The sequence below is a fragment of the Mus musculus genome, chromosome X (genome assembly GCF_000001635.26).
Source record: "Mus musculus strain C57BL/6J chromosome X, GRCm38.p6 C57BL/6J".
Lineage (NCBI taxonomy): Eukaryota > Metazoa > Chordata > Mammalia > Rodentia > Muridae > Mus > Mus musculus.
The window spans coordinates 106,080,600-106,093,879 of record NC_000086.7 but is presented as its reverse complement, the minus strand read 5'-3'; the positions used below and the strand labels follow the sequence as shown (position 1 = coordinate 106,093,879).

The following is a 13,280-nucleotide window of genomic DNA, read 5'->3' as shown; positions in this document are numbered from 1 at the left end:
TGGAGAAAAGCAACTGTGTGGCCACTAGCTCTCCCCGAACAAAGAGTCTATTCAGAACCTGGATTCTAGAAAGCTTATCATTTCTCCTGTAGATAATTCTTGGAAATATCCCATGCAAGAATGTAGTTCAATGAGTGCAAAAAGCCTCCTTCCTGTAAAACAGTTCTTAGCGAGTAATGGTGTCGTTATTTCAGGAAAGTAGCCACAAGCTCTCAGTCCCAACCAGAACGCTATCCCCAATTAATAATCATTCCCAAAGGAAAAACGAGTTTCTCTAAGTCTTGCTGAATATAAATCCCACTTAAGTACAGACCCCAGGCCTACCAGTAGATGGCCAACACAAAATTAACTCAAAAGTAGTTTTGGACGTTGGTTGTCTCAGATTGCTTTGTTTGGCCATTTTTTTTTAACCTTACTGCTTTTTTTTTCCAGTATATTATGGTTTCCGATTTGATGGTTTGTGTGTGTGTATGTCTGTGTGTCTGTCTGTGAGCACGTGTATGCCTTTCTCATGTGCTTTCTTAGTTTCTTTTTTGTTAGTTTGTTCATTTTGCTTTGTCCTTGTTTGTCTATCTTTTCTATTTGCCTGTCTGTTTTCTTCCCCCTCCCCGCTACCCCAGCCCCCTCTCCCCCTGCTGAGAGCAGGAGAGATTTATTGGGGGCTCAGTCAGCACGTGGATGCCAGAGGGTATTAGCAGAGGAGGGAGCTGAGGCAAGAACAGGGCTTGTTGCCATAGGGCTGCGCCAGAATCTGACACTGATTCTGTGACCAGTGCACCCAGTGCAGGTACGGGGAATTTCCCGGCTCAGTGTAATCACAGGCAACTTCCTAAGGGTGCACAGATGGAACAAACTCTGTCAGAGCAGAGACCAGGGAGCTTTGGGTGCCTGTCTGTTTTCTTAAGAGAGAGAAAGGAGCTGGAAGAGTGGGGAGGCTCTGGAAGGAAATGAGGGAGGGAAACCATAATCAGAATATATAGTATGAAAATGACTATTTTCAAGAAAAAATAAATACACTTTATTTTTAACCCATTAGTTCTTTGAGAATTTATACAACATATTTGAACATATTAACCCTCTCTTCCACAACTCTTCTTATATTCCACACCCTCTTCCCTACCTACTTTTTGTATCCTCTGTTTTCTTTAAACCCATCAGGTTCAATTTCTCTTCTTTACACTGGAGTACACAGTTTTATCTTTGTCTTTTATTCCCCTCCCTTCCCTTTCCTTAAGAGTGTGTTTCCCTATGTACTCCACGATGGCCTCAAACTCCCAGGAATCCTGTCTCTGCCTCCCAAATGCTGAGATTATGAGCATGAACCACCACACCCCACTCTTTTTAGTGCATTTATGTACATGTGGTGTTCAGAGGATGGCTTTCCGGAGTCAGTCTCTACTTCACCCTGAGGGTCACAAAAGCCTAAACTTATCAGCAAGCACCTTTACTGCATGAGCCATCTTGCAAACCCCACCCCCTTTTTAGTCTTTAAAAAGATAATACTTCCATTTTATGCTTGAAGAGTACCTTATCTTCATGTTTCCTTCATATACCCAATTTTCCAAGTTTTCTGTGCAGGCCTCTCCAAGTTTCTGTTGGAAGTTTAGTAAACATACAAAAGTTCTTACTTACAACAAGTTCCAAGATGCCGTTGCCTTCCCCAGCGTTTTCCATCACCATAGCTCCAAATCCAAGCTCTCGAATAAACTCTGCTATCACTCGGGGTTGGATAACAGCTGGGTTATATCTTACTTCTGCCTTGCCAGCCATTAGGGCAACAAGTACAGAATATATTCCTGGGAACATTGGTAAGAAAAACAAAGTAGGTTATAGGCTTTATAAAAAAAAGAATAATGCTAAAACTACTTTTCATATTTTTCATTTAACTGCAAAAGTATGAAAGAGAAGTTGCCAAAATTTACTAATCAACTTTTTATACAAGTCTTAAACCCAAACAATTTAAAAACTGTTTTAAAAAGTGGCCTTAATACCTTAAACTTATTATACAAAAATTTAATTATGTATTTGTAAAAGGGGCAATATTACCATCTTCACGTGCCTTCACTAAGCTTAAACAATTATTATCAACAACATCTGACTCAGCTGTTTGTGTTTAAGGCAGGGGCTCACTATGCAGCCTTAACTGGCCTAGAAACTGCTAAGCAATTGAGGCCGGCCTTGAAGTAGAACTCACAGAGAACTCTGCTTGCCTTTGTGTCCCGGGTGCTAGGATTTAAGATATGCACCACTATATTTGGCTCATCTTTTTATATTTTTTTCTAAGAGACAGAATCTTGCTGTTACTCAGGCTAACAAAGAACTCCTAGATACAAGCTACCTTCCTGCCTCCCAAATGGCCACAGCAACTGCGTCTTATTTATCTAAATTCTTACTGAGTCTACTTCCCTCTACCCAGATGATGTTGAAGCAAATCCCAAACATCTTATCACTCTGTGTGCAAATTTTTAAATATGCATCTCCAAAAGATAGACTTCTTACAAACTCAAAATCGTAGAACATTTGCTTAATATGAGTGATGTTCAATCACACACCACGTAAACATCATTTTCACATCTAAAACCATATTCTTAAACTAGGATCCAAATAAGATCTATATAATATAATGAGACAAATTTCTATATTGAAGAAAGAAAACACTTTTAGAAACTAAAAAAAAAAAAAAAAAAAAAAACCCTGGGCTGGGCTGTAGCTCAGTTGGGAGACTGCTTGCCTAGAACATGAGACCCTGTGTTTCATCCCCAGCATCCCATAAAAAAGATCACAGTGGCCTGTGACCCTAGCACTTAGGAGGTAAAAGTAGGAGAATCAGGAGTTCATGACTATCTTTGGCTACATAAAGCATTTGAGGCCAGCCTGGTCTACATGAGATCCTGTCTGAAAAAAACAAAACAAAACAAAACAAAACAAAACACCAATTCCCTTTCTAAGAGAAAGGAATTTATACACTTGGGAAGTCATTGTAAATATAGTCAAGAATCTAAAACTATACCAATATACACATCATAGTATTGTCAAATGACAGTCATTTAAAAATTCTCAAGTTTTACTATCTCATATTAACCTCAAAAGGTGCAACATAACTTCTTTATAATGTAAATAAGTTCACTACAAAAAGAAATGCTGTTTCAGATTCAAACTTTGGTTAATAATTTCTACTTCTCTAGGCCAGCTATAGCTATGACTGCCAGGAAGATAAGAAACAGCACACAACAAAAAATGGCTCTCTCTAGGAATCTATGGAACTTGGAAGATACCTAAGAAATTAGGACCAAGAATTCATAGGTCTAGGTCCAGCTCTTTGGTTGGCAGTTCAGTATCTAAGATACAGGGGTGGAGGGTGAGGAGGTGGGGGGTAATGGTCCCACCCTCTCAGAGAAGGAGAGGGGGTGGTACTGTAAGGGGGAGATCAGGAGGGGAGCAGTAATAGGGATATAAAGTGGATTAATTAATTAGTTAATGGGAAAAATTAAAAATTAAAAAAAAAATCCATAGGTTGGCTCTGAAGTCTGATCAGTTCAAAGAAAGTGTTAGTATAAAGAGACCTGTAGGACCAGGTGTGGTGGCACACACCTTTACCCCCAGCACTCAGAAGGCAGAGAAAAGTAGATCTTTGTGAGTTCAAGGACAGTCTGGTCTAGAGATCGAGTTCTAGGAGAGCCAGGGCTACACAGAGAAACCCTGTCTTGAAAAACCAAAATGAGAGAGAGAGAGAGAGAGAGAGAGAGAGAGAGAGAGAGAATGTAGAATAAATCTTTGTGCTTCTGTTGAATATACTTAGTAGCCTGACTCAAAACAGAATATTACATTCAAATTCCAAAAAGCAATAATTTTAATTTAAAAAAAAAATCCTCTCAAACATAGTGAGAGCTCTTTTCCATCTCAGGAATGATACTGAGAATTAAACAAACTTCACACAGGCTAGGCATGGTACATACTGCCAGTCAGTTGTGCTGTGCCATGGAGCTCCACTCTTAGAACGTTTGGGCGATGTCTTTTTAAGTAAGCCCATTACTCGTGTAAGCATACTTACACGAGCTAAGGCCAACAGTGTTAAATAAGAGGTGGTAAGAAGGACAGTGTGGAATTAACAGAGAGAATTAACAAATGTTAAAATGGGAGCTAGGAATGTCACTTACTATCCAGGCATGTATTTAGCTTTCACACGGTCCTGAGAAGACAATTATAACTGGGATCAGCATTTTGGGGGTAATATAGAAATTTCTTTTTCACAAAACAAACAGGAACTATGCGAGCTTCCTCTGAGCTTATCTGCTTAGCAACATTCATTTATCCCCTTCCTCTCTCCCTTCTTTCCTTTTTCTTTTTTAAGACAAGATCTCAGTATGTAGCCCTAGCTGTCCTGGAGCTGGCTGTACAGACCAGGCTGGCCTCAAACGCACAGAGATCTGTCTGCCTCTGCCACTCTTTTCCTTTTTAGTGAATCAAGCAAAGCCTTGACTCCATATTCAGTCAGGAAACTCAGGGGCTGAAATGAACAATGCATAGACAACTGAATGCAGACACCACAATGAACCAAAGACATGTGCCTTATATTTCATAAAAAGCAATCTTCTGGCCTTACCGTAAAGGATGGTGTGTTAATTATACTTTAACTTATTTCCTCAACTATCAGGATATGCTTCCCACATTAATCCCTACTTCCTTATTCAGCCCTTGTGAGTAACATCTATCATCAAGGCATCTAGGGTTAGGGCAGCCTAAGTACCAAACTTAAGACTTTGGTCTCATTAAACATAATCATATATTTATACGGTTAACTAAGGTACTATGCTATATTATTGATATACCTATAAAATGTATATAAATTTATAGACTAAAACATTTGAGCAACTACAGAAAAACAGTGGTGTTGATTTTCAAAGATTTTGTAACCTGAAGTTAAAATACACAGTACTAGGCAACTTGGATCTTACAAGGAAAGATCAGAGGTCAAACTGCTAGAGGAGACAATATAATTCTACACAAATATGGTTTGGCTCTGCTGTTTAATCTAGATAAGACAATACCTAACTTATTCATTATCACTTTTTAAAACAGCTTTAACAAAAAATTTAGTTTCTTAAAGGCTATTATAGCCATGGCTCATAATAGTAATGCTATGTATTTCCTTCTGCTATAAACTTTTTAGTAGATTTCACTGGCACTAAAATGGGATTGTAAAAGAAATAACACTAATTAAAAACTTCCAGAAATTCAGGGATGTATTGTTCATCAAGGATGATCTTTGGGAAGGAAGCCTTGGAAAGACTTCAAAGCATGGCCATAAAACACAGATTGGACAGAATCTGGAAATAAGGGACATAAAAATAACAACACTTACCTTCTTCTCGTCTTAAATTGCGTTCAATGTTTGCTACACAAGAAGCACAGGTCATCCCAGAGACCTGTATGTAACACTTGTTCTGAACTGACGTCATCACATTTTCTAGCTCATTACTTGAGGGCAAAAGAGGTGTTTCCAGTGAGGGCTGAGCTATCACTACCAGTGGCTCTTTCATGTCTGCTGGAGAGAGAAAGGTTCTTTTCATTTATTCTCTAGCTTACACCTTGTCAAAAGTCACAGCCACACCTCTAGGCCTGCCAATGCATTTCTATAAAATCAGCAAGGTCCTAAAAGCTCTCAACAAATATATTGTTATTACCCATTCCCAACACTGACTTTGAATTTCTTTACTGTCCACCTCAGGGGGGTCCCAAGAAAATCTGACTCAAGTGAGTACAAAAAATTTAGTTATGTCAGATTCTTCTAGCTATTATCTCCAAACCCAACCCCGAGTAGAAAATAACCAGTTACTAGACAGTTCTTGTGCTTGTATTTAACTAGCCTTATCATGCTGACAATTTGTACCCTGGCATCAAGGGAATCTTCCTTTATCTACAGGAGATACTTTTTAGTGGGTGCATGAAAATATCAATAGTGCTGTCACCTATGTGTATATGTATACATATATGTATGTGTATTTGTATGTGTATACACACCTACACACACACACACACACACACACACACACACATATGATACAGTTTAATTAACTAATGAGGCATAATAAGTGTTCAACAACTGATAACAAAATAGAATAATTATAACAAATACTGTTAACCATTGAGCTATCTCTCTAGCCTTCTCACATAGCTTTATGTATAATGTATATACAAAATGTACAAAACCGTAACCACCATATTGGTCTGCTTTTAAGTGTGGGGTTTTTTTTAAAGATTTATTTATTTATTATATGTAAGTACATTGTAGCTGTCTTCAGACACTCCAGAAGAGGGAGTCAGATCTCGTTACAGATGGTTGTGAGCCACCATGTGGTTGCTGGGATTTGAACTCCGGACCTTCGGAAGAGCAGTCAGGTGCTCTTACCCACTGAGCCATCTCACCAGCCCCCAAGTGTGGGGTTTTTGTTGTTTGTTTGTTTGTTTGTTTGTTTTTCAAGACAGGGTTTCTCTGTGAAGTTCTGGCTACCTGGAACTTACTTTGTAGACCAGGCTGTCCTCAAACTCAGAGATCTGCCTCCCCCTTTCTCATGAGTGCATGCATTACCACGCCCAATTGTGCCTTTAAGTTTTTAGGTTCTGGGTTCAAGGCCAACCTGGTATACAGAGTGAGTTCCTAGACAGTCAGGGCTATACAGAGAAACCCTGTCTCGAAAAACCAAAAAAAAAAAAAAAAAAAAAAAAAAAGTTTTTAGGTTCATGATATCCTTAGGCATTTTTTACACACTCGTAACTATTGCCAAAGGACTCCTCTGTAAGAAGTGGAATTTCAGTCAGGTATGGTAGTGCATGTCTTTAATCTCAACATTAAATGGGTAGAGACAGGTGCCATCTCTGTGAGTCCAAGGACTGTCTGGTCAATATAGTGAGATTTATAACAGCAAGGGCTACATAGTAAAACCTATCACAAAAAAGGTGAAACTTCAGTGACTGTGAATCATTTCTTGATGCTAAAAGCCAAATGAAGAAACAAAATAGGAACAGAAAAAATGTTAAAGATATCAAAGAAACAGTGATGATTACCTGGCAAGGCAGCATCAAATCCCATGTCTTCAATTGCTTCTCGCAAGGTTTCTGGAGAGGTTAGTAGAGGATCAAATTCAATAGTCCCTGTGCTGTTTGCGAGGGACACGTGGATGGATTTTACACCTGGCTTTTTTGATATTACACCCTCTATAGACTGCACACAAGAATTACAAGTCATGCCATTTATGTTTATCACAGCTTCTTGGGTCAGAGGCTGGCTAACTATGTTCAAAGGCATCTTCTGAAGAGATGAGCTGGAGGGAGAGCTGGCGGTACTTTCAACTTCACTTGCAATACTAACTCTGTATTGCCCCGGTGAAATGGCCTCTATTGCCTTTCTCAGCATTTCTGGAGTGACTAAGCTTGCATTGTACTTTACAATGGCTGACCTATTCTCTAAAGAAACTACTATACTGCTTACATACTGGAGTGTAGATAAAGCACTTTCAATATTGGACACACACGATTTACAATGCATGCCCTCTATGGTGAACATGGTTGTGGAGTCACTGGGATATGATGGGCTCTTTTGCTGAGATCCTTCTGAAGATTTGACCGGTGTGTTCTTCAGGCGCTCAACATCAATGGCTCCCAATTTGAGGTACTTCGGCTGCTTTTTTATGAAGGCTGGGAAACCCACGGCTTCAATCTGCTTCTTTATTTCCTCTGCTGTGATGAGATGAGGTTGAAAAACAATAGTAGCTTCTTGGTTGTCTAGGGACACTAATTATAAAACAGAAACATATTCAAGTTAGTTATTCCTGGTCCCCTTCAGAGTCAATCGCTCTTTCTCACTCTTCTCAATGCTTTTCCTTAGATGTTGTTGTGCTTTTCAGAAAATGGGATTGACATACTTTGGAAACAAGCAACATGACCACTGCTCCTATGGTCTCCATGTTTCTGCATCACTCCAGTACAAATATATTAGAGATAAAATATGCCTAAGGCAGCCTGTTCAGGAAGCCTAAACTCCACAAATCACTACCACAGTGCCTTTCCTGCTAAACTGAAGTTCAACTCTCATAACCTTTCATTATAATCATTAACTTTACTGACATTAATCCTGGGACTATGCTACACTTCTAACTTCAATGAAGCAGGAAGCAATTCTAGGCCCACGGATCTGAAACTCATACTTGGGAAGAAAGCAGAAAGTTTAAAGATCAAAACAAAGAATAGCTTTATAAAATGAGCAAAAAAAAAATTACCTTTAATGCGCTGAACACCTTGCAGCTTTCCAACTTTTCCTTCAATGGTGCTAGTACATGAATGGCAGGTCATCCCTTCCACTTTCATCTTCAGCATGACTTCCCCTGCCTGAGGCGTGCTGTGCTCTTCACAAGCTCCTGACTTTTTCTCCTGAGTTCCCATGTCTAAACTGAGGTCTGGGACCAGCTCCACAATCTGACTGGCACTCACCACAGATGGAATTATGGTGACTACTGCACTTCTTTGCTGAGGGGAAATCTTAACACCAGTCACACCCTTGGTCTTGAGCAATGTACTTTGGATATGGTCCCAAGGCAGAGTCAGTGGAGCAGTAACAGTCAGGAACACGGTATTGGTTAAGACAGGGAGGGGGTTAGCATTGTGGAGAAGAGCATCAAAGCCCATGTCATCGATAGCTTCTTGGAGGGTCTTTGGAGTCTGAAGTTTAGGGTCATAAATAATGGTTGCACTCTTTTCTTCTAGTGAAACCTTTGGGAAAGAAATTTCAGAAGTTTAACTCAGCTGTATGACATAGGAATTAAGACTATCAATTATCAAGAACCAAGTCCTCCTGAGCCATTTCACATTCCAATGCCTAGCTCCAGACACTTAGTTCACATGCTGGCCTTCCCTGCTAGGTGTAGCTCTCACTTCTCATCAAAGACGTTTTCTTTTCTGCAGCAGATGGGGACAATTACAGAAATCAACAACTGGTCAAAATGAGTACCATGAGGTCCTCATCCACAACTGATGCATCTGTAACATAAATCCTATACCTAAAGCTCAGGGAACATTGAATATGAGTGGGTAAAATTTTTATAGCTGCATCCATGGAACCTAAACAAGACCTGCATAACGACAATACCAGTTGACATACCAGTGTGGATGAAAGAAATCTTACGGGGCCCTACCCCTAGATGCAGAGATACAATCAGCTAATTGTTGCAGAGAGTTGAGGATCAGTCTTCTCTAGGGATGGTGGTCATATGAACCATTAGGTGGTCCCTAAACATATGAACAACACTAAATGGACTGATCAAGAAGTGTGTGTGTGTGTGTGTGTGTGTAGGAGTGGGTCTGATGCTAAGGTCCTGTTCCCCAGTTGGTTCTTGATTTATCAGTAAAGAAGCCATAGGCCAATTGCTGAGCCGAAGGAATAAATAGGACTTCTGGGTCCCCACAGGCAAGTGAGACAGACACAAGGGGAGGAGAGAGAGAGTTCACCATGCTTCTGAGGGAGAAAAGGTGACCAGCCATGTGAGATCTCAGATGGCATGGCTACGGCCACTCCTACAGGTAAGAAGTTGGGAGTGTTGAGCAGAGACTAGATATAACTGAGCAACTAAGTTGAGGGCAGGTGGAGAGGTACGGAGCTGAGAGTACTGATAAGGGCACACTTCTCCAGGAGATAAATAAAGCCCAGCAATTGTGCCAAAAAAGGCAAGTTGAAATTGAACAATTGTGTGTGTGTGTGTGGTTTTCATCTGTGGTTGCAATATTCTCTGGGTGGGGGCTAGTAGCGCAGTCTGTTCCTGGAGCTTAAGCAGGGTAGCTAAAGCTACATGCAACATGTATGTATATGACAACATGTAGCGATAATAATTAAAGAAGAGGACATGAATTTGAGAAGTGTAGGGAGACATTGGAAGAAATGGTGAGGGGAGAGAAGGTGATGGAAATGAGATAAATTCCATACTCATATACAAAATCTCAACAAAATAAAATTTAAAAATAAAATGCATTTTAAGGAGAGATTATCAATCAACACTCAAGAATGAAATAAATAACAGCACTAGAAAGTAGTGGTTTCTCAGTGAAGCTTTCACCTTTGCTACTCTTGTTGGAAAGACACACAAAATGTCTTCCAAAAAGAGCAATGTGTGGGCTCCATGTGGTACCAGTCAGGCCTGTGAATTATGTGCACTAACAAGCACATGCTAGAATTTCACAAGAGACTATGGACTATATTTTCCTAACATATCTTGTCATAAATTACTGCAATGTGTCACATTATACATTTTTAAAAGGTTATATGTGTCACATTACTGCAATGTGTCACATTACTGTATTATATGTATATATATATGTTACTTACATATATGTATATATATAAGTTACATATATATGTATATATATGTTAAGTAATGTGTCACATTACTGCAATGTGTCACATTATACATATTTAAAAGGTTATACAGGAAATGAGACTACTATAGAAAATGAAAGGTAGGGCTGGAGAAATGGCTCAGTACTTAAGAGCATCTGCTGTGCAAGCATGAAGACCGGAGTTCATATCCCAGCATCTACATAACATTCCAGGAACCCCACACATATCTGTTACTTTAGCTCAAAGTGGGACAGAGACAAGAGGATTGTTGGGGCTTGCTGGCTTCAATAGCTGAGAAAAATGTAAGAAGAAATTTCCTTCAAAAGGGAAAGTGAGAAGGTGATAGATGAGGATACTAGAAGCTCTCTTCTGGCCTTTGAGCATCCATGAGCCCTCACATCTGTGTATATAAATAAAAAACCCTTTTAAAATATAAAACACAAGATAATATGAAGTCTAATCTTTTTTAAAATGTTAATTAAAGGATGAAAGTATAGCTCAGTGGTAGAGTAGATGCTTTCCATTCACAAGGTCCCAGATATAATGCCATAGATGGACTTCCCAGTACCAACCCACAAACACAGGGGTAGGGGAAGGACATGGCCTATTACCTTCCTGGGTTTTTATAAGTAAGAAAGTGCTTTGTAGCACAAATGAGTTATAAAATAAATGTAAACAAAGAACAGTTAATATTTACCAAGCATTTGATATATGTGCTAGGAAATGGGATTCTTAGGACCCAATGCTGAACATGACACACTCACATGGATCAACACTGGGACAGAGAATATAGAGAAGGTGGTTAACCATTAATCCCTGAGACTACAGCTCAAAAAGGCTCCTCAGAGGAAATAATATGTACTAAAAGACAAATGGATTCATGGCATATGAGGAAACTGCAGACAAACAGAAGCACAAATGTAGAAAAATATGATAGCCTGGGGATGAAAGAATTGTTCTATTATGAGTTCTTTGTACTTTATCTTAGTGGTAATAGAGTGCCATGAAAAAGTCACACAGGAAGAAGGCATGAGATCTGTATTTTGGAGAAGAATTATTACAGAAGCAGTATAGAAGATGATGGGGTGGCTGGAGAAATACCAACTAGGATGCTACTCCAATTGCAAGAATAGTATAATACAACCTCTGAATGTAGACATGGGCATGAGGAAAAGAGGAACAGAGGTAGTTCTAAGACATGCTCTGCAGATACAGATACAGATAGATGGTAAGAACACTCAAGCATGTCTTAGAACTACCTCTGTTACCACTAAGATAAAGTACAAAAGAACTCATAATAGAACAATTCTTTCATCCCCAGGCTATCATATCAGTGTTCTTAACTATGCCATCTCTCTAACTCCCTTTGCATATTTTAATAAACTTATTTTTTTATTTCTTCCTTTAGCTTTGTAACTGATAACAATACATTTGATAAACATTTGAAATATGGCTGGGCAATGGTGGTGCACACCTTTAATCTCAGCTCTCAAGAGGTAAAGGTAAGCAGATCTCCAAGTTAAAGGCCAACCTGGTTCTATAGAGTTAGTTCCAAGATAGCCAAGACTACACAGAAAAACCCTGTCTCAAAAAAACAAAACAAAGATTGAAATGCTATCATGGCACGGAGGATCCTAGGGCTCATATAACTCTAATTAACTAGCCATTTTTTTAAGTTTTAGAAGAGAGCACTAGCGTAAATGATCCAAAATATAAATGGGAAAATAATTTATATTGGTTTTAGATTATATCATATAACATTTTTCATGAAAAAGCAAAGAAATAAAAGCTAACTCCTATTATTCCTGTATTCAGGGGGATAAGGTTTGAAGATTGTGAGTTCAAGGTCAGCCTGGGCTATATGCAAATTATAGTCCAGCCTGAACCAATAGTAAGACTTTGCCCTAAAAGACAACATACAGGTTCTAGAAAGATGACTAAAAGCACTGACTCCTCTTTCAAGGAACCAGGATTCAATTCCCAACACCATAAAGAGACTTTAGAAGCCTAAAGTTTCAAAGCAAGGAAAACTTCCTTTTGAGAAAAAGGTCACGCAGTAGCTGAGAATCACCACAGGAGAGTTTTTAGTGCCAAAACCTTGGGTACTCAGTCGGCATTTATTTACCTAGCAAATAGTTACTGAGTGTTCATTCTGCACCTGGCATTGTAGTGCTGCTAGAGACACGATGGTGAGGCAAGGCAGGCGAGGCTGTGGAGAGCTGGAACTCGCTGGCAGCAGGGTGATTCTGTGACTGAGCAGCTCTCCTTTCACAGGCTCCTCTCATGTGCTCCTAAAACACCCCCTCAACTCCCCACACTGAGCCAAAGGCACTACAGGATTTTGCATTAGGAAACACTGCTGTTGTTTTTGTTTGCAGAGACACTAATTTCCATTACGTCGAGTCCCTTTGAATGTAATCAGAACAGCCTACGGATTATGAGCACAGGAAGCACTAGAGACAGAGGAGTATCAACCGGGTTGGAAGGCAGGAGTGGAGAGAACAAAGGAAAGCGAACTAATGGTACTCTGTGATCTTAGCAACAACAGCTGCAGTGGCCCCCGCCTGCGGACAGAAGGCCTGCGGCTCCAAGGTCATCCTATACTACATGAGTTTGAGGCTATCACCACCACAATTTAGAGACAGGGGTAACTGTTCATATAATTTATATCAGTGCTTATAACTTTGTAAGTCTCTTGAAGTGTTAAACATGAAATCCAGACATAAAACGAGGCATGGTAGCTCATACCTGCAATTCCAACATTTACGAGGCTGAAGAGGAAGAATCAGTGCAATGCAAGTTTGAGGCCAACCTGGAATACATAGTGAGTTCCAGGTCAGCTGGGGCTACACAGTGGGACTCTATCAAGAAAGAAAAGAAACCAAGAAACATAGAC

The 13,280-nt window shown here is 39.6% G+C and overlaps 1 protein-coding gene across 4 annotated transcripts in view; it reads right to left on the bottom strand.

Moving 5' to 3' along the window:
• Positions 1 to 13,280, bottom strand: part of Atp7a (ATPase, Cu++ transporting, alpha polypeptide) — a 100,938-nt gene that overhangs the window by 34,282 nt on the left and 53,376 nt on the right. For 2 of the 4 annotated variants that reach the window (NM_001109757.2, XM_030251205.1), the window contains exons 3-6: positions 8,277 to 8,766; positions 7,066 to 7,791; positions 5,363 to 5,545; positions 1,633 to 1,796 (exon numbers count right to left, since the gene is read on the bottom strand). In NM_001109757.2, coding sequence (NP_001103227.1) covers positions 1,633 to 1,796; positions 5,363 to 5,545; positions 7,066 to 7,791; positions 8,277 to 8,766 — 1,563 coding nt within the window. The remainder of the gene's footprint in view (positions 1 to 1,632; positions 1,797 to 5,362; positions 5,546 to 7,065; positions 7,792 to 8,276; positions 8,767 to 13,280) is intronic. The other 2 variants (NM_009726.5, XM_030251206.1) reach the window with 1 other exon arrangement.